We start from the raw sequence: 24,046 nt of genomic DNA on the forward strand, positions 1-24,046 counted from the left end.
TACCAATCGTTTGGCTGTAACACACTAAAATATTTCATAGTTGTTTATTCCATAAAGAAAAAAAAATAGAGGGAAGAACGAAAACTGACCGAACGAGTTGAGGAAAAAATATATTATAGACCGTAACTTTTTAATTTCTGTTACTTGCATAATCCGTTAAAAATATACTACAAATGCCTTTAATACATATTCAAATAGAATTAGATAATTTGAAGCCACAAAATAATTATATAATATATTTTAAATGTTAGTTTTTTCTAGAGTAAATCGTTTGCCATCGTTTAAACAACTTTTGTTCTAGAAATATATAATATTCATAAATGGTTTTATTAAAAATTAATTCTATAAATTAATTGAAAAGTTATAGACGTTATTGTTTGACCATTAGACAAATCTCGTACATATGACATACATACATACCTTACATATTGAATAAATTTAATTTGTAACTACATAATTTAAAATATTTCTCTCATCAATTGTAATTAATGATTCCGCTGCTATATTTTATTAAAAAAAAAAAAAGAAAAAAAAAAGAAAAAAAAACCCGGTATCCACTTTTATGTACGTATATATAATATGAAGACAAGATTAAAAAAATTCATACTTTGGATATTTTATTAAAATATACATTTCATCCAAAATACAAAAGGAAAAGATGTATATACAATTATATTTCGAAGGTTCTGCGCAATAATGATAATAACAACGATTACAATAGCAATAATAATAATAATAATAAAATAATTGCAGTGTAACATATTCGCAATTTTCTATAATTTTCACGCATACCTTGATAAATAAGTCCTAAAAATCCATGTATAAGTTATTGAATAAACGATTCCTCATTTCTATTAATACGTTTTCATCTATTACTGATTTTTGACGAAAAGTATTTTCGAAATGCATTCTTTAATGGGTGTTAATAAATATTTGCAAAATATCCTGCTATTTGGTAGAGTAAAATTCTATTATTGCCAAGCACAGTATACAATGTACTTAACATGGAATTCGAAATCCGGCCACCACATACGTTTAGTAAAAACTCCGATTATTATTAATCGTTGAACGTTCACGCAATTTAAGAGAGCATCTATACCCGTAGTTTATTAATAATTATTCTGCTTAATTACGTTCGCATCTGAAACTTCAAGTTGCAATGAAAGTTATTTTACATGATATGTATTAAATCATTTTCTAATTTTGTACCCTTTATCTTAATTCATTGTTTAATATTGTCTCCTGCTGAATTTGCGTAATTAGGCAGTCAAAAATTGTTCAAAACAGTTTCTATGTTATTGTGCTTTAATGCATTTCATGCACGAGCAACCAAACTTAATTGCATATAATAATACATAGTTGAAAGTACTATTTTATTTGCATTAATTATATCTTAAGTAATAAACATTGATTTTTTGTTCTCGATTACTCATGCATGTAATACGTTTAAAAGTATTAAAGGTTCTTTTGAGGATATTTATCACTTACTGCATCACTAGTTTGTAGATCAATTTACTTACAAAATATTTATATTATTTTTGCCCTTCTTTATTAACAGCAAGAGATAATTAATCAGAAAGGTGTCTATTACTTGGTAAATATTTAAGGGTTTGAATCAGTTAAAACTTTTTGGCAATGCTTGCCCACATTGTGACATTATTCATTTCTATTCATATTCCAACCATAGGGTCATTTGTTCTATAATAATCTATACATACACTAGTAAAATTTACGTTAAGACAATTTTTTAGATATTTTTTAGAATTAGTGAGATGTTTTTTTAAAATGACATGCAATATTATTGTTATTCCAAAATATAATAGACATAACATTTTTGTTCTATTCTCATTGACATCAACTCCAAGGCACTAATAAGGCCTTTATTCCCCTCAGATGCGATAGAAATCGAAAAAAGTTTAAAATATAACAAACTCGTGGGAGACTCTCATGTGGTTATCAGTAATTTAAATTCGAGAACATTAGAGTATATATTAAAAATTAATGTAAGTCTTATTATAAATTTAAAGGAAGTTTTAAAAAATTAATATTGTAAGAATAAGAAAAATGTGAATAATATTTTGACATGATTAGATAGCTTCAAATCAGCAATATCATTCGATAAATTTCATTTAATACTGTTTCACGAAACTTTTCGAATGTGTAGTCATTATTATCACCGTCAACGTCACTAACTATTGTAGTTGCTCTCATATGTATAAAAATTAAATGATTGCCTCATTACTATATCATGCAAAGTAGGGAGGATAATAGTATATTCATAATAAATCTTCACAAATATGAAGACAAAGTAATCAGACCGTATTTCAAAACCGAAAACGGGTGATACTTTTAGACATTAAATATAAAATATAACGTTTCGCTAATAAGAGCATTATTGAAACAAGTATTAATATAAAGGTTTGTTATTTAAAAAAAGGAACACATATACATGTGTAAAACATTAAAATAAACCATTAAAAAGTGTCTCCCACTGTTTCTTCTCTTTTCAAGATATGCTTGATCACAGTTAAGTGCAGAATAAAATACAATAATGCAATAATAATACGAAATGATGATTCGTGCTATTAGCCACTAGATTTTTACAATAAAAGTAAATGCTAGAGACTAAATGAAGGTTTCGTGCGATAAATAAATTTCTCTATGCTTTACTAAAAGTTAGTAAAGTATAGATTATTTTGTGAACTCCTAAAACAAAAGAGTCGATTCGATCAAAATTTTCTAACTTTACATAAACTCGTCGAATAAACTCTTTTTTTTAAATATGTGTTCCATTTTAAATTAAAGCTAATGTACACAATTCACGATTTAGCCTATACTAGAACCGATGCGTTTTTATCGTGCAAAGCCGACTATTTGGCGCACACATTATACGCTTGTGTTATTAATTTTATATTAAACTTTATTATTTACATTTTTTAACGCATTCGGTGCTATTGGCTACAAAACAAGCAACAATAATCTTCGTTCGATACGAGTTGCGCAGCAATAACAAAATTTGCCGATTGCGTTACAAAATTCCTTAACGCAAGTGTTCATATACTAAAATAAATTTTAATACTGAGAACGTGTACACCCTTTCTTACTTTCAATGACAGTACTTCGTACTTGTTAATTTTCATTCTAACAAAAATTAATTGAAAATGATATTTTTCTAATAATTCTAAATCTATGTTCAAAATATTTAATCAAATGTACAGATGTGTTGTATAATGATGTGATTGTTGATATGAAATTAGCACGTTCCTATAAATAATTAAGAACATGTATTAAATACATTCACAATATAAGAAATTTGACACTTGCGTTTAAGGTCATGATGTATATACAAATTTTGTATTTTCCCTTTGACCACCATGAGTCAATTATAATAATACATCTGTAAAATACTAGATTTCCAGCACTGTTTTCAACAGATATCCGATTATAGTAATGTGAATTTGAGTATATATTCTTAATCTGTCACTAAACTCTATTATTTCAAAGGTAGTTAATGCGGAATTATTAATTGACTGTGCATATTGTTACTACATTTGATTGAAAAGAAATTGAAACCTTTCGAGAATGAAATACGTTGTCCTGTAACAGGAAATTTCTTTCAAGTAGTGCACAATGAAAAATTTTGAATGCTCTGAGATTCTTACATTATCCATTTATTTTTCGAGATATTTTCGTTTAATATAAAATACTAATATGAGTGTATTTTATAATTGAACAATGTTTTTCATTATGTGAAAGAATTCATTTTCCATACATATTTGTGCATGCATGATTTTTCTATCATACCTTGAACAATGAAGTTAATTCTTTGATGGTGATCTTATAAGTAAATTATTGATTCTAGAGTTATGACGGAAAACTTGGTTAATATAAACAAAGTCAAAATTTAGGCCAATCAAAATATTTACCTCAATGAAATTGTAATTTTTGCGCATCTCTATCAGTCATTGAATAATAAATAATTAGAGACCAATATAATCAAAACTTCTGAGGAACCATTCATTTTAAATGTTCATGGACGAAGTGAGGAAATCACAAGTGTGTTCATATACATGATGTACCAATCGACAATTACTTGTCGGTCATTACAACCATCAAGGCCATTCAGACATTTGTACAAAAACATGGTCAGAAATATTCCTGACATCCTATGTATTAACATTTTCATTCTATAATACTAGCTCTTTCCTTACTCTCCTCAGATAACATCTCTCGGTACTTCAAACGTTAATTTTTAATTTAACGACAGTAAAATCTGTCGACGAATATTTCCTGCTATGAAAATGTATAGTCTCAGTGATTCTATAAAACAGAATATGTATATGCTACACATAAAATAAGGTTATGTATTTTACCTATTATTCAACAGCAAAACCACAAGTTTCTTCAACTGCTTGTGTAAGTTTATCAAGCATTTTTTGATAACACGGATAACTTTCTGGAATATCTATTCTATTGAAACAAGTATGCGCTTTGGGCAAATTTTCACTAGGCGCATCAACGGCATGAATTGTAAACAGACGTGGACCCGCGGCTCCCGTTGATCCTATGAAAATGTATGAACAATGCTTGAAAAATTAAAAAAAAATATTTTAATTAAAATGAATATATGTTTTTACCTTGCAAAGCTTTAAAACCCTGCAGGGGAACTCTCGAACTTCCAGTAACAAACTGAAGTAATCGAGCCCTCATTTCTTCTCCATAAGATTCCACAATTTGCCAAAACCATTTTACCACTGGTGTATCGGGTGTACAATGTTTCAATCGTGTGTGCATTTTCCAGTCATTGATATCAATAGTACCTAAGCCACCTATAACCAATTCTAATTCTCTTTCATCAAATGGTCTTAACAGTTGAGGTGGTATTAGTTCGTGAAATCCTTTTTGCAATGCCAGAAATTGTTGCTCAATTCCTCGCATAAAGCGATAATTTACATATAACCGGACATATTCCCTTTTATTTTCTTCAGTTACAGGAATGTCTTTACCGCCTGGTTTTAGTTCGTGGTTTTTTAATACTCCAAAACTACTATGCTCTACTGAAAATGTAGCATCCAAAACTCCGTCTATACTATTTTCTCTGTCATTAAAATAAAAATATTTCTGCAATATGTTTTATAGAAATTTTATGTACTCATTACTCTTATTTACTTACAACATCCATGTAAGACTTCTATGCAATTCTGGATCAACTCCTTCTATATCGGTGAGAGTAATAGCTTTGTTAAGCAACATTTTGTAAAATGGAGTTGTGAAGCCACCATCTATATGATGACCATGAAAAACAGCAATTCCTATTATCCTGCCAGCAAAATGAAAATATGATAAGTGTTCAGGATTTATTCCCGAGTCTGGATTGATTTGGAGCGTATAATTGTCATCTCTTGAATATTGAAATAATCCATATTGTGGATTTAACATTTCATGTGACAATAAATATAACCATTCTCGTGCTACTCCACCATAGTCAAGACCTTCTTCACCACGGAATTTTACCATAAGTCTTTTGCGCATGTCTTTTGGTCGCATTTTCATTATTAATCTGTATGACTCCTAAACAAGTAATTATATACTTACAAAATTTCTATTATAATTATCATCAATATCACAATTTAAAGAATGACTTTTTAGTTAATCTTCAATGCCATTCATGAATGACATGTTAATCATTAATGTATTTAAACACTTACTTCAAATATTTCATTTCTTGACACTTCCAGCCTACAATGTCCACTTTGAGGTTGCAGAGCATTCAATTCTGCTCTCAAACACTTCAACTTTGCCACTAAATCTCGTTTATATTTTGGCAAAAGTTCATTATCCATTAGTTCCTTTGGTAATTCAGATACGGTCTGTGCATTTTGACTTGATGTATTTTCCACTAAATTACAAATGTATAAAACATAAATGAAGTTACTTTTACTGAAGAGTATTAATTAAATCACAGTGATTACAATGTTCTGCTCTAATAAACAAAATTCTCATAAAAATGGAAATGCATTTTGTTGGAGCAAAATTATAGATCTAACCATTGAAAAGATACCCAACAGAGATAAGATGAAATTGAATAATGTGTAAATATGTTTTTGTTTTGTTTCTGTATAACATAAAATTCATTAGTCTGCCTATAATTTAAACGGTATCAATAATATTGATAAATTGTATACATAATAATCATAAATTTTATATATTCCATATTTATATTTCAAGCTTGATTTGCAAAATAAAAAGATTATAGAATTAATAATACACTAAGTAATTGAAATATTGCTCAGACTCACATGATGGCGAATTATTATTACTACTACTTTCTGTTCTTGGCCTTTGTTGAACAATATTGCATTGAATGCTGGGTGATGCAGGTGTATCTGCTTCTGCTGTTTCACCTGCAGCTGTAGCTGAATTACTTGAATTGCTTGTTTGATTAGGTATACTATTATTTTGTCTCCTACTGTCATAAAAAAAATAATTTTATAATTTTAAAGAAACGAAATACTTATAAACTCATTTAAATATTATCATTTACCACTAACTTACTTTAATAAATTGCTTATAATTTGACTGGACAATCTGGGGTCAGTAAATTGTGTAGTTCTATTATTGTGATCAACAAAATAAACACGACCACTTTGCGTTTGTCGCATTTCCCAGCCACTAGGTAATGGTCCAAGTTCATTTGCCAATTCATTTGCTGGTAAATCACGAGGTATTCTAGGATCATGCCATGTAGATGAACCACTTGGTACATGATAAAAATATACTTGTCCTTGTTGTGTTTTCCTCATTTCTATAAAGTATTTATTTTATTTTCATCCAATTTTTGCACATGTTTCCATACCTAGAGAATTTTTTAGTAATTTAATACTCACCATAACCTCTAGGTAAATCTGGTGGTTGTGGAGGATCATATCTCCTCTCATTATTCGGTATTACACTGTTTCTATTTCTATTACTTCGATTAGGCCTACGAGGTTGACCATTATTAGTGCTACGATCTGGTCTAACATTTCCACTTTGATTGCCATTCTGTTCATCAGCTGCTCTTACTGGTCGTCGTTCCCTCACTGATGCTGGTGTCATATTTCTTGTATTATGTTGATTTTGTTGATTTCTGTTTTGCTGTTGGGTTGGTGTATTTCTCGGTGTATTTGAAGCAGAACTATCTCTGCTAGGTGTTCTACTTGGTGTTCCTTCTCCATTCCATTCAGGTGTGTACCTTGTAGGACTTTCAGTTGTCAAATTAGGAGGACTCCCACTACCACTGGGAGAAGTGGATTCAGAAAAAGGGAGCGGTGGTGGCTCAGGCGTAGTTGGTATAATACCATTGCTGGGACTATTATAAAAATCAAACTATATAAGTAAATTTATTATTAAATATTTCTGATTCCTTTATAAACAAAATTTACCGAGCATTTGGACGAATCCACTGTGTGGTTCTAGTATAATGATTAACATAATAAAGTCGTCCACTCTGAGTCCTTCTTTCTTCCCAACCATCTGGTAAATCTGTTGGACAACTAAGGTCTCCAAGGACATCCACTACAGCATTATGACCCACTGTATTGCTTACAGCACCGTTATGACCATCTCGCGATAACAGAGATATAACAATTTGTCCTTTAACGACATCTGTATCATCTGAGTGTGCTTTGCAAAGATCTAATCGTTGATCTATAAAATAAATATATATTTTATGATTAATATCATAAAAGTTATATTGATCACTATACATTACTGTCGGCAGCAATAATTACATCCTGTATCCTTAAGTCTTTGAATTGTATTAGATAATATTCGTACACATCCCAGAAATCCTCCACCTTTCTTTTTAAGAATCTTTTTATGATTCCAAACTGATATGGTAATGCCATCATTTTTTCCAATATATCTATAAAATAAATTAAGGATTAATACATTTTTCATGCATAAAATTAGGTTTTTATTATAATATTTAAATAATTACAAGTCGTAATGTTGATTCCATTTGGGATCTAGTGTTGCCTTGCATGTATCTGTGCTATGACACTGACCTGAACCATCAACTGTGATTTTAGCAAAAGGATCCGGTAGGCCTGAAATCAATCTTTTGCAATTAACTATTATTTTATCATTTTAATCTCTATTGCACACAAAAGATACTCACGAAACAGATCTTTTCTGGCAAGATTACGGGCACATAAAACTGAAAAATGTATATAATGAAATTATAAGTTTAATCTGCATTAATATACTTTTACAATGCACATATTATAAAGAAAGCAATGTAATGAATGAAAATAGCTTAAAAGCAAAATGATTCAATAAGTATATTTTTTTAATAGCCTACAGATATAATATTATAACTACATACAAATGTTAATTTTATATTGTTCTTCTTTTTATGATTTATCAGCTTTATCGATAATTTTTTGTATCAAGGATGACATTAAATAACAATCTACATTGTAACCAGTTTAAAAAAGAAAAGAAAATAGGAATTTTTTATTGTGAGTCTCTTATACAAAGAAACATTATAAAGTTTTATATATACAATGGAGTTTGAGATTTCGAAAATAACAAAATATGAACAATACATGTTTTAAAGAAATATTAAGCTTGAGCATCAGTACTAGGCGTCTGACATTTGTTAATTGGGCCTATTCACATTCGATTTGATCTCGGCTATAATCTTCATTGAATCAATCAACATTGAGTCATTTTAAACTGAAAAATGCTTCCAACTATTATAGCCCTCCGGAAAGTGTTAGACATTAAGGGAGAGTCAATGCGGGCGTGACAAGTTCACCAAAATTAACGTCTTCGGCCTACGGTCTCCCGGAGTGCTCACGGTGGGGTCTTGACCTCCGATAGGGAGTTGCCATAACCAAAGGACGAAAACCCTAGTCAAACCTTGATTTGCGCATCTTCTTCGTATTACACCGAACGAACAAAAACCGATATTTGCAAAGACTGCTTTGACGTTTCTCGAATACGACCCTCCATAAGGTTTATGACGGTGCCATATTAACGAACACACAACAAATACAAGGCACGGAAAGGATCACAACGCGTGTTGGCTATCGGCCGACTTTCCTCTCTCGGTAGAATCATTGTGATTTCCTGATAAACTCACTCGTCAAACGAATCTTCATGGCCCCATTCCTCCTACTACCGCCCGGATTCGACATTTTCCACGCACATTTAACGCTTCCTACTGCACATCGGCACTCTAATTAGTAAATAAAGCTGCTGCCTCGAAGCGGCGGTGCAATCCGCACACACGCAACCATGCACGATCGACTATTGCAGCTGATCGACCTTACCGACTGTATCGACTCGACTCTTTTTACGTCGATTTGAAACTCGCGAGATATCGAAACTATTGCGCGATTTGTCAGACGCTTATAGAGTTTCAATTTTTGTACAATGTTTCAATAAATTTTAAATGGTATAGTAACATTCAAGTGTGGCTCCTAAACAATTGACTTGAAATTATATTTGGGTGAATATAGTAATTTACTTTGAAAGTACAATTCACGTTCTATTTAATATTATGTATAATGACTCGAGGAATTGAAAGAAAATATAGTACCTTTTCTAAAATAGTCGAAAAAATTAATAGAGAAAACTATTGTTTCTCTGAATGAGATTTGTTACGATTGCAATTTGCAAATGGAGTATAACAATTATGGATAAAATACGGTCAAGAAGAAGTAGATTTCATTTGAACACATTTTTTTGTTGTGTCGATTTTCTTTCTCAACGCAGAGAACAACTATAACTTTACGTACCACCTTATCAAAAAATTAATTATAAGAATATACATCAAATGTTCAAAGAGGTATAGTATAAACTTTATATACGTGAATATTTATCGAAATAGGCAAAAAAGCGGTAAAAATGAATTGAAGAACTGTTTCTGTGTTATTATTACATTACTTACTAAAACAACAACAACAATAATAATAATAATAATAATATTGAAACAATATTAATAATTAATTGTGTTACTATTATAATTAACTACAACTGATAATTATATTTATTCACTTTATAAAATAATACTATTTTTATTATTGCTAAAATAAACTAGTCACTGGCGTATTAATGAACACTAAATACTCTAAACAAAGTATTGAACCCTTTTTTAACAGCTTGTACGTAAAATAGAATTCGACGGGGTATGAAGTTAACCATATTTAAAAAAACGAAGAAACACGATTTATTTTGCATAACTGTATGTAGGTACATATATTACACAGTAACATTTAGAATATTTTGTTACAAAGTATTCGAGTCGATTGTAAAATAATTAAAATCGTAATAAACGTGAAAAGCGAGTTACGATATGACACGGTAGAAAAAAAAAATGTTACTGCTGCGCAGTAACCGTTGTTTCATTTTCATGCAGTGTACATGTAGAGCGCGATCATTGCTTAATTTATGTGCAATAATAACGATTACAACTTTCACTGGCCTTACATTAGAGAGGGACTGCCGCTTCCAGAAAAAGATTTCGGTACAGTTTCAGTGTTGTACACTTGAAATTTTAAGTTATATATACTACTTACATTTTGCCGTCTAATACGAACTTGCTTAAAAAAATATTTAAAAAATATTTTCTTTGGAAACAAATGCACTTCGCGTACGGCTAGCAGAAAAGTATTTGAAAGCTTGCAATCGAAATTTTTAAAGAGTATGTTTCACGTTTGAATATGTATGGAACGCGATAATGGGGAATGATTTCTATCAACGTTTATTATAACGTAATTCTTACTAATTAGTTGAATAAAATCTATGGTTTTGTTAACCGTATTAAAATGAATTCATTTATAAATGTGCATGAATCAATGAATCCAAACATGTTCTATTATCCGAATACTTATGTAGAAAGATTTTAAAATATTTTTATAGTTGTATTGGCAAGTATTTCATACTACTACTAATGTTGACTACTAAACATGTTGCCAAACTTTCTTCAAATTTTGTCAATACAAATCTGGTATTTGTATTTTACTGTTGTCGTAACAGTATTTTGATACGTCAGTATTACAATTGAAATTATGGTGATTTCTTATCCAGAAACAGATTAAAAACATAAAATATAATTTTCCTGTACCATCTTTTATTCTAAAAAAAATGTGTCGCATATGCATGCATTTGGATTCTGATTAAATGAACCTTAGTCACTGTATTTGTTGTTATATACAGGGAGCGATATGATTATGTACAACGAACTTTAAAAATGAATTTTGTCGAAAACAAAATCTCATTTTACATTTTCAACGTATCTTCGGATAAAAAATCATCGGTTACAAGCATTCGAATACTTTCGTGACTTGCCATACGAATGTTCCTTAGATTCTTTGTCTACGCTAGGCTTTTCCTATGAACAGTATCACAATTATAATAACACGAAAGAAATATTTTTAGAAACAGGTATATTTCGTGTATATTATTATGTACTTTCGTATAAAATATTTCTGTCCTCGATAATAGGGGGCTGACAATGTTATTAAAAAATTTCATTGTTTGTACTCCGTTCTCTATTTCGTAATTTCTTATAGTTTTGTAATATTGTGCACATAAATCGATTAACGTTTGTAGCAAGAAGAATTGCTCCAAATCTGTTACGGAGTATTTTTCCATCAAAATGTCTAACGAAGTAAATTCATTTGATCTTTGGCAGTATTTTTGTTCGATGATAGATCCGCCAGCTTTTCACCGCGGAATGTGATTACACTGATCGAGAACGAATGATGATTGTGCGGTTGGTGGCATTACTTAAAAATTAATTATAAATTCTTTTTTATGCCTCTCCTCGGAACGTGAGGAACGCGTCCACGAGAAATAGAACTCCTTCGATTATGCTGATGGATCCTTTAGCGAGTCCTGTGTCCCGGAAGGAGCTCCTGTGGACCATGTTTGAGAAGTAGTCGATGTTCAGAGCTCCGGCAACAATGAACAGTGCACAGCCGATCAAGGAGAAGAAGAGATCCTATGAAAATGAAATTTTCGTAAGTTATCTTTCTGTAAATACGAATATCTTTACGATAGATGGGGAAAAAATTGATTTTATCAGTAGGGGCAAATTTCACGAACGAAAACTTTTTCCTTCAATGTGTTGAAAAGTTAGAAGAAAGTTAATTCAGCTTCAAGATTCAAATAGCAGAAATATTTGGTCAGGTTTTTGAAAAATACTTCCCTATTTCTTCCAAGACTTTAAATAGTCGTTCTTATAACGCGTAAGTGGTTTGTTGCTTCGACGTGAAACGATCGTACTTTATAAAATTATAATAACCAAAATTTCGTCCTCGTCGGTTATACTAAATCTCTATCGAATTATATTTCGAAATCATATTTTTGAACGATGATACATATAACGAATAAAGAAACAATATGGTATACGTTAAGCGCGTTAACATTACGAATTTTGTACTTTTTTTTGCATTGAAATGGAAAATTGTATGTTTAACTCGATCTGTACGTACCACGCGACGATTGACCGGTGTTCCCATTAGACTACCAGCAAATAATCCCACGAGAATAATTAGATATCCACCAAAGGTACCTATTGTGATCATTGTAGTGTGTTGACTTGTAGCATTGAAGGAGTTGTAATGCAATCCTATGAGGACGCATACTATTAGCTGTAATTAGTAATAAATTCTTTTGTTAGAAACAAACTTGCGTGGTGTGAATGATAATAGGGAAACACAAATAATAATTGCAGTAACATTCAATTGGATAATAAAAATGATTTAGAAATGCTCAATATATTGAATGGATCGATTTCAATTTCTTCTTTTCGTGATAGATGAAAAATTGGTTAATTTAAACAATACGTACATATTTCCTTTTTTGAATATCGTCGAGTAATATAGCGAGTACGGTGACTACAAAATATTTTGACCGATCAAGATCACAGAGGTGTTAACCCCATCGTACTGTTTAATCACTTTGTGACTCTTTCTCTCGTGTTTTTCATTTTTCCGTATAAGGATACATTACAAAACGAGGTACATATTTTATAACTTCATAAGCAGTGGGGGAAGTGGCCTCGAACGACCAACATTTGGCGCTAACTTTGGTAACGAATAACATTATATTTCCGAGCGACAAATAAATTTTTCTTCGAATAACATAAATGGACGAATAAATATTTATTTGTCATACAAATGGTAACGCTGTCCTTAGTACGTGCACGGGGTGTGTCACATGGGTGCGGTGTATGTATGTATCGTACGATGTACCGTAATATAGATAATAAAAAGATAAATGATTGTATTAATTAATTCGTTCGTGTCTGTAATATTTTATCATAAAACATACGAAGTTGATTGCAACACGTGCTATTATTATAATAAATTTAAATTGAAAGCGAACGAGTGGGAGTTTGTTTACAGTTACGTTATAGTAGCGCACTGTAAATCAATTTCACCGATAAATCATCGTTAATATTAATATTTTGATAACCGTAACATTTCCTGAACAATATTTAAATTCTCGTCGCAATAATACACAGAGTATTGTTTAATTCTGCAGGAAAATACAATTCGAAATTTCCCACTGGCCGATCGTAATGAACGTTAGGAAAAGGATAAGGCATGAAAATAGTTGTTCTCTTAAATAGGAAAGTTAACGACACGAAACTGGGCCGATGAAACAAGTACAGCGACTCCATCGATGTAACCATAAATAACGCATTAACATTCTGCTATTGCGTTCCAGTTACGAACTTCGTTCTATTTCAAGGGAACGGGTGCTACTTTTGACTAAGAATTCACACGACTCTTTGTTCTATCAATCATCCGAGAAATACCAATGCTTCCCAGAAAGTATTCTTACATCTCGTTTTTAATGTTACATTCATAACGCGTTATGAGCCGCAGTCACCTCGCCGCGATACGCGCAGCATTGCTAATTAATTGTCTACTAACGTTACGTCATGCACCGAGTTTGTTACCTGATTTAAAGCGCATTCCTCGAAGGCTTGTCATAACACTATCAATTTTTCTTCCGTAGAAAAGATCGAGAGCCTTGTTTCATTTATCGATACATCTTTCGATCAAACGAGGAGTAATCAAACAGTATTAATAACTTTTGTATACAATAATAGTTTTAGCAGTTAGATAATAGACTCTAACAACAGTCTTCTTCGAAATAGTACCCAGTTGATAATATGCATTTGCTTCAACGTCATTGCCACTTCGGAAAATATCGCTGATAGTCTTTCAGTGAGAAATTGTTGAGCTCCTCTGTCACGTTCGTTTTAATTGTGTCAATGTCGGTAAACCTTCTCCCGTTCAGCTTCATCTTGATTCAGTATAATTTTGAACAATGACAAATCTCTCGATCCAAAGTGTGGGAGCAACTTTTAAAAGGAGAATACAAATTGCTGAATTGTTCTATCAAACTTTGCATTTAAGTAACCAGAGCATTCGGATGCAATAAAGAAATTGGATAGAGAGAAGTTACTCTTGTTTTCAGACATTGAAGTTGTATATTCGTATTTGGACACTAGAGTCAGTTCTAAAATATACAATAACGTTCGAAGAATGCTTGTAAGTAGAGCGCAAAATTACAGTGACGAGTAAAAGTGTAAAAACATCATTTATCTCACAATGAAACGTTACTGTTGCAGGTAGTTTAGCGTAAAAACCAGAAAGTTTTTAAGAAAATTTCTTTTTTAATTTAATATTTTGTCTACTTTATCTTAGAGGTCACCGGTGTGTTTAAATTTGTTGGTAGATTTCGTATTAAATCGTTAATGATACTCATTAATGTATTTTGAGGTAAACGGTACTTTCGATGCTTTTGAAAGTGAAACTATGAAATATCGTACGATCTTCGTAAAGCTTTAAATATATGTGTCATTCTTGTAAATGTTAATAATTTTGATATTAAAATGAGAAAATAATACAGTGAAGATACAAGAATGAGAGAAAATGAAAAAAAAATAAATTGTACGAAGTCGTCATTGAAAATAGGACGGCTAAAGAAGACCCGATTTTCAAGATCACAATGCATTGTATGCGTGTCTAAAGAATTCTAACGGAAACTTGGGTAGTAATTGTCTTCCGGTCTGAGATGTGACCGTAACGAGAAGTGAATCTTTTATGTAGTAATCACCAGCTATTATGTCATTTTCCATTTGGTAGACTCGCTGGTAAATACATTTGTGTTTAGTTTACTCACTTTGCTCACCAGATTTTTACATTTGATACTGATTCATATCGCTCTGGAAAAGCATAATATCAAGACTGACGAAGTGACTAAGGTTATTCCTGGAGCGAGCGGAACAAAATTTCAACAAGATAAATTGTTGCAGTCATGTACATACGTATCAACATGTGAGCAGGAATAGGCAAAATGTTATTCGAATAAAAAATGAATAATTAAATCAATGTATAGTAATTTATTCGACAAATTCCAATTTTGATTCAACGAGTTAACAAATAAAAAGTTGTTTACTTTTTATTTATTATTAGATACTTTTGCCTAGATACAGAGATGCCAAAATTTCATCTATTTAACACAGGTTATTAAATATCTTACCTTTCTATCTTTCATTTTGATAAGTGAATATTTTTAGAATTATAATATACCAAACTACCGAATAACTGAATACTCAATAATTTTGATAGTTATTGCATTACTTACCAGTTCTAAAAATTTGATGATAGAAAGTCTCGTGAGCGTGGCCATTTTTGTTTACCTGTAAAATGGAAAAGATCCTGTAATTAGATTTAATAGGATATGATAACGATTAGATATTTCAACATCAATTAATTTCTAGTAGTCCGTATCACTTTGATCTGTTTATTTTAATAACTCTGTGTTCATTAATTTCACCGATAGGTTTCTAGTGTAAATAGCGAATGATTACTCACGGCCTTTGTTTGATTCACTCTACAAATATAAAGTGAATTGCAAATAATGCTTAATGTGATTATTAAAGGTTTGATGCAATCTATATGCATCTATGCGGTTCTTTTAATAGATTCGTGCGATCATCGACAAGATCGACGTTATTCACGAATCTTTAGTTTAATAACTTTAAAATTATTGAAAAAGATTATAATATAAAATTTAACAATATCTATAGTATAAAACATGTAGAACATTAATTATTAAGATACACCGTTTACAAGATTTTGCTCTAAATAAATGATGATGGTGGTAATAATAATACGATACATATAATACTTTTATTCTACTTTTAATCTTGATTTATACTTGAATCCCGTTTTGGAGACCAAATTGTTTGACATTACGTTTTTCCTGAAATATCGATCAGCTTTAATGCATACACGTGGCGTTACCGTGAAATTGTACACGTGGATAATGCAGCGCGATTAAAAAATCAATCTTGCCAATTCACTTGTTCGCTAAGTGAACTTTTTCCAATAAAACTAACTTTGCAAGCTGCGACGCGTGATCGTATATAAAGACATTGTATCGTATACGATCGTCTGTTGATTTGTTCGGCCAATAAGTACAAAAAATAGTTGTTAAGTAAACAAGTACTTTACAGTTTGTATCCTTATCCTTACACAATTTTGTTAAATTCCGCAAGACACCTAAATGATATACTTTTCTATCCTGAAATCTTAATTTAACAAAACGGTGTAAATTGTTTCGTCGACCAAGTAACATACTGATGAAGATGTTTGTGTTTAATTTAGATATTTTCTCAACACATGACTGTTAAGTTGGACATAAAAAAAGGCAGTCTATAGACAGAGTCCCCTATTTTATAAAACCTCTCGAAACAGGTCTCTTTAGCTCCCTATAGTAATCTTTTTCTATCGATTGTGCGGAATCTTGGTTACGTTTGCAACGTTAGTGTTCATTCATTAATATGAGGAAGAAAGTAGTGTCAGAAAGATAGCGTACTGAAAACGCATACTGACTTTGAATAGGGTGAAATCAGGAAGTTTTACGATGGGTAAGGCCAAAGGTTTCGTCGCTTAGCTTAGCTTTTGTCTGATGAATATATGCATCTGCAATCGACTTGTTATTTTAGGAGAGAAAGTTCGAAAAATGGAAATTTTTCTGAAACATGTTTTGACAGTGGAATCGTTGATATTATTTAAGAATTTGTGTTTGCTCTACTTTGAACACTGCAAAGCTTCACATGTGAACCACAACAGTCAACGACAACAATAACCAGTCACTGACGTTATATTTAGATATTCATGAGGTGACACAAGAATTATACTATCAACGGTGACCGTAACCTAAAATTCTCGTTTAAGATTCCTTTTAATTTTCTTCCCCCTCGCCCATTAACCGAATGAAAAAACAATTCGTACAAAATTCAAAATTAAATACATTAAGTAAAATTTAATCTTTGTAATAAAAATATTATGAATAAAATTAATTATAACTAACGGTTAAACTTTAATAGATCGTAAGTGAAATTTCATCCAGTAAATCTGATACTACGAGTTATTTTTTTGTAACAAAATACGAAATGCTAGATCAACTCCTTATTGCTCTAAACGCTTGCGGTAGAAATTTCCAGCATCAAATTATCGAGTAATTCTTGTATTTATATTATATACCAATTAGTGAGTTCTTTTCACTGTTTCGTATGTATTCGTATACACGTCTATGTATTCGATGATATTAATCTTTCGGTAATTACCAGTAAAGAATTAGAGAAACGTTTACTACTTTTTCGCGATGTAAGAGAAAGTTAAAACGATAATTTCCAACGTTTGATTTTCCTACCTCGTGTGTACTTCATGAAAAATTTACAATGAAAATACTTCGTATAGTTGGGTCAGTGGAACAAGCCATTATTTGCGTTGACCATGTAATGCCAAAAATGGACAAAATGACTGGTACAGATAATACCACCTGGCTTGAATTTATACCATCGTTGAGTGAACAATATTGCGCAAAAACATTTCTCCTATAATTTATTGTAATATCAGAGTTCATCATATTTTGAAAAATAATTTAATCATAAATTTTTAATTTTCGAATGATCAATGTATATACGTAAACAAAAAGAGCAATCTGTACGTATTGTATACATATATTTGTATACATTGTATTGTATACATATATTTCGGAAAAATATTTTCATAGTTTACGCAGACAGGCACGAAATTTCGCTGAAATATCAGTTTACAAAACACAGTAATACTGTTCTTAGTAACTCCATCGTAATCCGCAAAAATAGAAAATGCAATGATACAGAGCTAGGTCATCTGGAAGCTACTCTCAATGTCACAATATGTGTTGACGTGAGGATCGTCACGACAGAATATTAACAGAGGAAAGCAAATAAAACGGGAAACGAAAAATGGTTGTGTCGTATATCCTATACAATCAGGACTCAAAAGAAAGCTATACTTTCACGCGTACAGTCATTGGCCGTACCGGAAAGCCTTGACTCAGTTTTTACAATTTCTCCCAACGTAACGTCTTTATTACTACAATAGAATCTCATCCTCGAATAACAAAAGCATTCCTAAACAATGACCACCGGAATTTCTGCATGGATTAAATTTTGTATAAAAAGAAAACGGATTTTGATACGATAGAAAAATATGTTTAATCTTAATTTTTAAATTATTTCAGATATAATTTATATTTTCTTACTTTTTGAATATTGGAGATATTTTATACCGTGATACTGGTATTCACTTTTCTCAAGTGTGTTATTTTAATTACAGTACGAAACTTATATTGTATAAATCTAGTAAAATTTTAATATAATATTTTCGACATGTTAATTCAAACACTTTTCGTTTCAATTCTTTCTTTGTTTTTTTTTACACATATTTTAATATTGTTATTTTATATTTATAATCGTAGCATTTTTTGCACAAAAATGATTAAGAATTATAAATTTCTACGATAAAAATTAAAATGAAAAACATGAAACTGACATATTATGTATTTATACATATTATGTATCCATTTTTCAAAGAATTAACACATGAATGGAAATCGTTCAGATTAGAAGCTTACTCATTCTACAGTTGCTCATCATTTACTTACAAGAAACGTACGTATGAATTATCATGCTTGTTACATTTTTAGAATATATTTTATAACTGAAGTATTGCATACTTTTCTATCATGTTTTACAAATGTTCATGTATTATACCAATTTTTTTATTATCTACCATATTCCTTTGGTATTTATTTTTCGGGAAACTTTAAATTAACCTATTCAACAGAAATTTATTTGATAAATTATGTTAAGGTTGACAGAATTTAAGAAGATATTTAATTTTAATCGAAGTAAATATTTCTCATTATTTCATCAAAACAGTATGACAAAGTATGAGTTCGAAACGTGAAAACACTTTATGATAAACGTATCCATTAATATTTTTTTATTGCACTTGGGTTACAAAATTGAATAAAAAGAAAAAATGTGAAACGGCAAGATGACGTTTGTCTTTCCATGTTGATTTACAATCACAAATTTCCACGAAGGTTATCAAAGTTAATGACCCTCAATTAAGATAAAATTCCGTCACATAGATTTGGGACCATTATGATTTAAAGTAAACAACATAATTAAGAAATGCATTTGAAACCAAAATATTAAAATCACAACGAGGATGTTAAATAATTAATTCGATACAATTTTTAGAATCCGCACGAGTGATCAATGATCCTATAAACGTTTTTAACCGATACGTAATGAATAGAATCTTGGTACATCAAAAAAATGAACAAAAACCGATTTGCTTTACTAATCGCTTTTGTGTAGCACGTTCGACACAATGTCGATAGTGAATTAATAAACACCAGATGAACAGACAACTTGAGGGAACGATAAATAGGCCAACTTCATAACGATTAAAGAAATTTCTAGCGAATTTAGCATCCACGTATACGAATCGTTTATGAAATTAATTTTGCGACAGTGTTGTTACGTTCTTACACAACAACGTAATTATCGCATTAACGTTAATTAAACGTTAATTATTTCTTTTTCGGCGCCCGTTGAGTTTAATTCTAGTTCAATCGCTAATGTAATTTCAATTCTTTATGTAAATGTTCATGTAAAATCAAAATTGACCCACTTATTTATCGAAGGTGGACTTACACGACAGACTCGATGGCTTCGTTACACCGCGCGTAGATGTTCACAAGACGATGGTTTAGCAACAACTGGTGCCGAAGACTGATCGCGTATTGTGAAGGAGCGACGCCGAGCTCCGATTTTTACGACCAACCGAAACAGGGCTACGTTTACGCATTCTTTTAAGGTGAGTTCACATTTGTAACAGAATACTACAATCAAGGCGAAGTGAGAATCAATTTGGATGATCACTCACCGCTTATCCTGATACGGCCGATTCTTGCCCCACTCTTTCGCTCGATGACTAACGATGCAATCGATGCATCAAATAATATCAAAACCCTGATAGGACCATATTTCCAACCGCGAACTGTCGTAAATGTATAGATAACCTTTCCACGTAAATACTTTGCCAATCGTGAGCATTCTCGTCGGATTTCGTTTCTCCTAATGAAATTTCGTTCGAACAGTTTGCAAAATTAAATAGTAAATATTTACATTTACCAGTAAGAGTCTCATCGATTCAAAGAGTGTATACATTTACTGGCGAATTTCGTGAACGTATACATTTCTTATTAAGTGGATTGATCGAGTTCAGGCTTTAATGACAAAATGAAACTCTGTAAGACACAATCGAATGAAAATCGATCGCGCGATGAACATTCAACTAGTGGAAGTTGAACATTGGATTGTAGTATGATTTTATGATTTTATGGACCTTTAAATCTACACGGTTGCAAAACTGCGATACATTCATTTTTCGTTCGTATATAGATCTTATTAGATACCAGCGATATCTCTCTCTTTCATTTTAATTTATTTTCCGGCCAGTATTTATTGTAACGGGGTAAAATCACTTTCTTCAATTTTATTTACAACCTTCTAAAAGGAATTCTCCGTGTAAACGTTAAAGTAAAAAAAAAAAAAGAAGGTACGGTAGTGTTTGGAGTTACCTGATACAATATCGGTGTTCGATCAAGTGACGCAGTTATGTGTATGCAGCTTGGGAAGGTCTCCGTGCCTATGGAGTCACTTGTATCGCCACCATATGCTTCTACCCCTTCTTTGCATCCCATGATTATCGCACGAACTTCAAAAAAGAATCTGGTATTCCTATTTATAAACACAAGAAGATAGTTTTACTTGTATCGCTATCATAAATGTCAGCTCGCTACACTCTGATCAAATTAAACTGGTCGCCCACGATTACTTTGTTGCTTGTATATCGGGTCAAACATTACTCCTACTTTCCCGGGATGTGCTTCAGAGACAGTTGCCTTTTTCTATTTTTATCCTACTTTAGAGACAAAGCGTGCGCTTGTGAATTTTTACGAATGAACGAGGAATAGGACGACAGGGCTAGCCAAGCAGGTATAATAGGTATAACTCTACGGTGGTCGTGCGCGGCCAATTGATTTTGTTCATACTTATTGTTAGAGTTTGCTAACCGGGCAATGTTAAAAGTGTGGGTCCAGTTGAGACCGTTGCAAACGTTGCCTTCTCTGTTCACGAGTGTGGACCAACCTTTATACACCTACGTAACCTCCATTTTACTATACCCGTGTCGCCTCCGTTGTACAGTGACTCTCAAATTATGTTCCACATGGTCATTCATCGACCAAACCGCACTGATTACTAAAATGTTGTACAAAGAGAATCCAATTTTTAACCACGATTTTTCGTTCAACGTGGAACCAAACATGGACAGAAATGATATCAATTATCATTTAGTTTGATATCGTTTTTTTTATATAAATTTGATTGAAAAAATGTCGCATCGAACGTCACGTTTGCTTAAATTTAACCTTCGTGCCTGTATTATTAATAAGATATAATCGTGGGACATAAATTTCTATATTCTGCAATCGTCAATGGATTGGCGAGCTTCAACCGATGAAAATGAATTCAAACACGACTCAATTCGAATTATTCTTAATTAAACGTGTTCGATGCACAATACTCGAGATCCTGTCGCTTCGCATACGTGTACAAACTCGGCCGAATTAGAAGTGGCTTATTTTATCAGGAAATCATCCGATTCATTGGTAATTCTTTAACAAGGATATGATGGTAAATATAGACATTTAAGTTTTTATCAGTACACGATTCATTCCTTGCACTAGTCATTGTTCAATCTCGTTCACTCTCGTTGTCGAGCTGCACTCATTTCTATGCAACGATATTGAACTTTGAACACTTTTCGAGAAAATATTGCATATAATTGGAAATCGATCCTTTTGTACGATAATTCAATATCCTTTGCATCAAAGATAACGATGAAAACTTTCAACGAATCAGAGTACGAAATATTCTTTTGAAACTTCACCAATAGATTTTCATTTGATTAAATATTTTACATATTTTTTACAAAATCTGTAAAAATAACATTAAAAAATAAGAACGAAGGCTATTTACGTTAAATATACGAGATTGTAATGTACCTTACGTGAACATTTTTTATTTCTATTCGGGTTCGTTTATCTTTTTTTGGTACGTATAGTCGTTTGAGAATTAATTGAGAATTCATCGAATAATTATTAGAATTATTTTACTTCGATGTTTCAATTGTCATTGGTTAATAATCTTTGCTACTGGTATATAGATATTTTCCTTTTTCAAGCATTTGCAGTATTCTGTAAGGGAATTGAGCTGAGAACCACTAGAGCGCGATCAGGTTCATTCAAGTTAATGGTTCAGCGCAAGTTTTCATGAAAGGGAATACGGAGTTTTAGTTAATGGGACTAGGTATTTCGTAATACGCAACGTTTTTGCGTAGTTACAAGTTAATATTTCAAATTATATTCATTATGTTTTGTAATAATCGATGCAGCGTCGTTTGTTTTTTTCAAAGTCATACTGCCATTTTAATTCCACTATACGTAGTGCCCTGATTCATTTTTCGCTTGTGTCGTTCGGAACGCATCGAAAGTGTTATCGATTAGCTTGTATAACTCACGTGCATTATTCAATTCATTAAATTTGATGATTGTGAATCCGATTGCAAGATATGTACATATATCAGAGACACAGTTATGCAGTAATTTTAAATAGAGTTTTAGAAATAACTTTCATGTGAACCGAGACTGATTTTGCTCAATTGAGAAATAAGATTGTAAATTTTTTTTTTTTTTTCGAATTTGGATATAGAGAAAATACGATAAGAATTTAGTACTGACAATCTCTATCGATAGGTATTGTAAAAATACTAGAATATGTGCATTATGGGTATTTCGAAAAGATTTTCCATAAAATTAACAGTTTCCTACAAAAATACAGGATTTTTCCATAAATATTAATTGAATTCTATCTAGAAGTATATTATTTACTTTTTACATGTGTCCAAAGAAAATTATGCAACATACATGGGCTTTCCACTAAGAATATAAGGAAAATTCATTGTTAGCATCAGAAAGGAATAAAATATAACACTTGAGATGAAAAGAAATTTTTATGCAACTTTTGAAATAAGAAAAAAAATTGTTTTTGTCGTGTTTTAAGCAATTGATTACATATACTTTATTTTATGTTTTTGCTAACTAATTGTGAAGTTATATTTTTTGATAATGAATGTTTAAATGCATATTTAATTTCATTGAATATTTTAGTAAGGAATGGGTAAAATTTCATCTTATGTCAGTCGGTAACAATCCGAGTTAAATCGTCTAAATGGCGCTTTTCGCGAATTCTCTTATGAACAACCTTACACCGATTCTACGCCCTCGCGAGTGACATCACCTAACTGATTGCACGATGACGTCATATTGTGTCACTAGGATGCGAAGTATCGTGAAATTTACGTACTTAAGTGGAATTTATAACAGCGGACTCCAAGAACACACGCATTGCATCATATTTCTTAATAGATGTTACCTATGTCAGTGTAAAGAAAACGTCACGATCGCAGAAACATTCGGGCTAGAGTATTGGCCATTTTTGCCCATTAATGTGAAACCGTCCAACTCGAAATACAAAAATGATGTATTGGAAATT

At 31.5% G+C, this 24,046-nt stretch overlaps 2 protein-coding genes across 5 annotated transcripts; both read right to left on the bottom strand.

The window, feature by feature from the left end:
- Window positions 1-606: 606 nt before the first annotated feature.
- Window positions 607-9,284, bottom strand: Smurf (SMAD specific E3 ubiquitin protein ligase). Of its 3 annotated transcripts, none has more exons than XM_076311944.1 (13): window positions 9,131-9,284; window positions 8,162-8,200; window positions 7,982-8,090; window positions 7,773-7,906; window positions 7,425-7,689; window positions 6,888-7,351; window positions 6,556-6,805; window positions 6,300-6,466; window positions 5,709-5,899; window positions 5,174-5,571; window positions 4,638-5,098; window positions 4,374-4,564; window positions 607-4,293 (listed from the first exon to the last, which is right to left on the bottom strand). In XM_076311944.1, exons 1-12 carry the CDS (start codon window positions 9,183-9,185, stop codon window positions 4,377-4,379), a joined length of 2,721 nt encoding a protein of 906 aa, XP_076168059.1. In that variant the 5' UTR covers window positions 9,186-9,284; the 3' UTR covers window positions 607-4,293; window positions 4,374-4,376. The 3 variants fall into 3 exon arrangements, with proteins under 3 accessions (XP_076168059.1, XP_076168058.1, XP_076168057.1); XM_076311943.1 differs by having other exon boundaries at window positions 607-4,290; window positions 6,300-6,469; XM_076311942.1 differs by having other exon boundaries at window positions 6,300-6,469.
- Window positions 9,285-10,195: 911 nt separating this feature from the next.
- LOC143147560 (uncharacterized) lies at window positions 10,196-21,087 on the bottom strand. Of its 2 annotated transcripts, none has more exons than XM_076312900.1 (4): window positions 21,010-21,087; window positions 15,661-15,715; window positions 12,489-12,647; window positions 10,196-11,995 (listed from the first exon to the last, which is right to left on the bottom strand). In XM_076312900.1, exons 2-4 carry the CDS (start codon window positions 15,703-15,705, stop codon window positions 11,807-11,809), a joined length of 393 nt encoding a protein of 130 aa, XP_076169015.1. In that variant the 5' UTR covers window positions 15,706-15,715; window positions 21,010-21,087; the 3' UTR covers window positions 10,196-11,806. The 2 variants fall into 2 exon arrangements, with proteins under 2 accessions (XP_076169015.1, XP_076169014.1); XM_076312899.1 differs by lacking the exon at window positions 21,010-21,087 and adding an exon at window positions 20,081-20,186.
- Between the last annotated feature and the right edge of the window lie 2,959 nt (window positions 21,088-24,046).

The sequence above is a fragment of the Ptiloglossa arizonensis genome, chromosome 5 (genome assembly GCF_051014685.1).
Source record: "Ptiloglossa arizonensis isolate GNS036 chromosome 5, iyPtiAriz1_principal, whole genome shotgun sequence".
Lineage (NCBI taxonomy): Eukaryota > Metazoa > Arthropoda > Insecta > Hymenoptera > Colletidae > Ptiloglossa > Ptiloglossa arizonensis.

Excerpts from the sequence above, each read along its gene's own strand:
- LOC143147560 (XM_076312900.1), bottom strand. The coding sequence starts at position 15,705 with ATGGCCACGCTCACGAGACTTTCTATCATCAAATTTTTAGAACTG. Across the intron at positions 12,648-15,660 it reads TCATCAAATTTTTAGAACTG|CTAATAGTATGCGTCCTCAT; the intron begins GTAAGTAATGCA and ends TACTAATTACAG. Across the intron at positions 11,996-12,488 it reads CACCGGTCAATCGTCGCGTG|GATCTCTTCTTCTCCTTGAT; the intron begins GTACGTACAGAT and ends TCATTTTCATAG.
- Smurf (XM_076311943.1), bottom strand. The coding sequence starts at position 9,185 with ATGTCGAATCCGGGCGGTAGTAGGAGGAATGGGGCCATGAAGATTCGT. Across the intron at positions 5,572-5,708 it reads CAAGAAATGAAATATTTGAA|GAGTCATACAGATTAATAAT; the intron begins GTAAGTGTTTAA and ends TTACTTGTTTAG. Across the intron at positions 5,099-5,173 it reads AGAAGTCTTACATGGATGTT|AGAAAATAGTATAGACGGAG; the intron begins GTAAGTAAATAA and ends TTTTAATGACAG.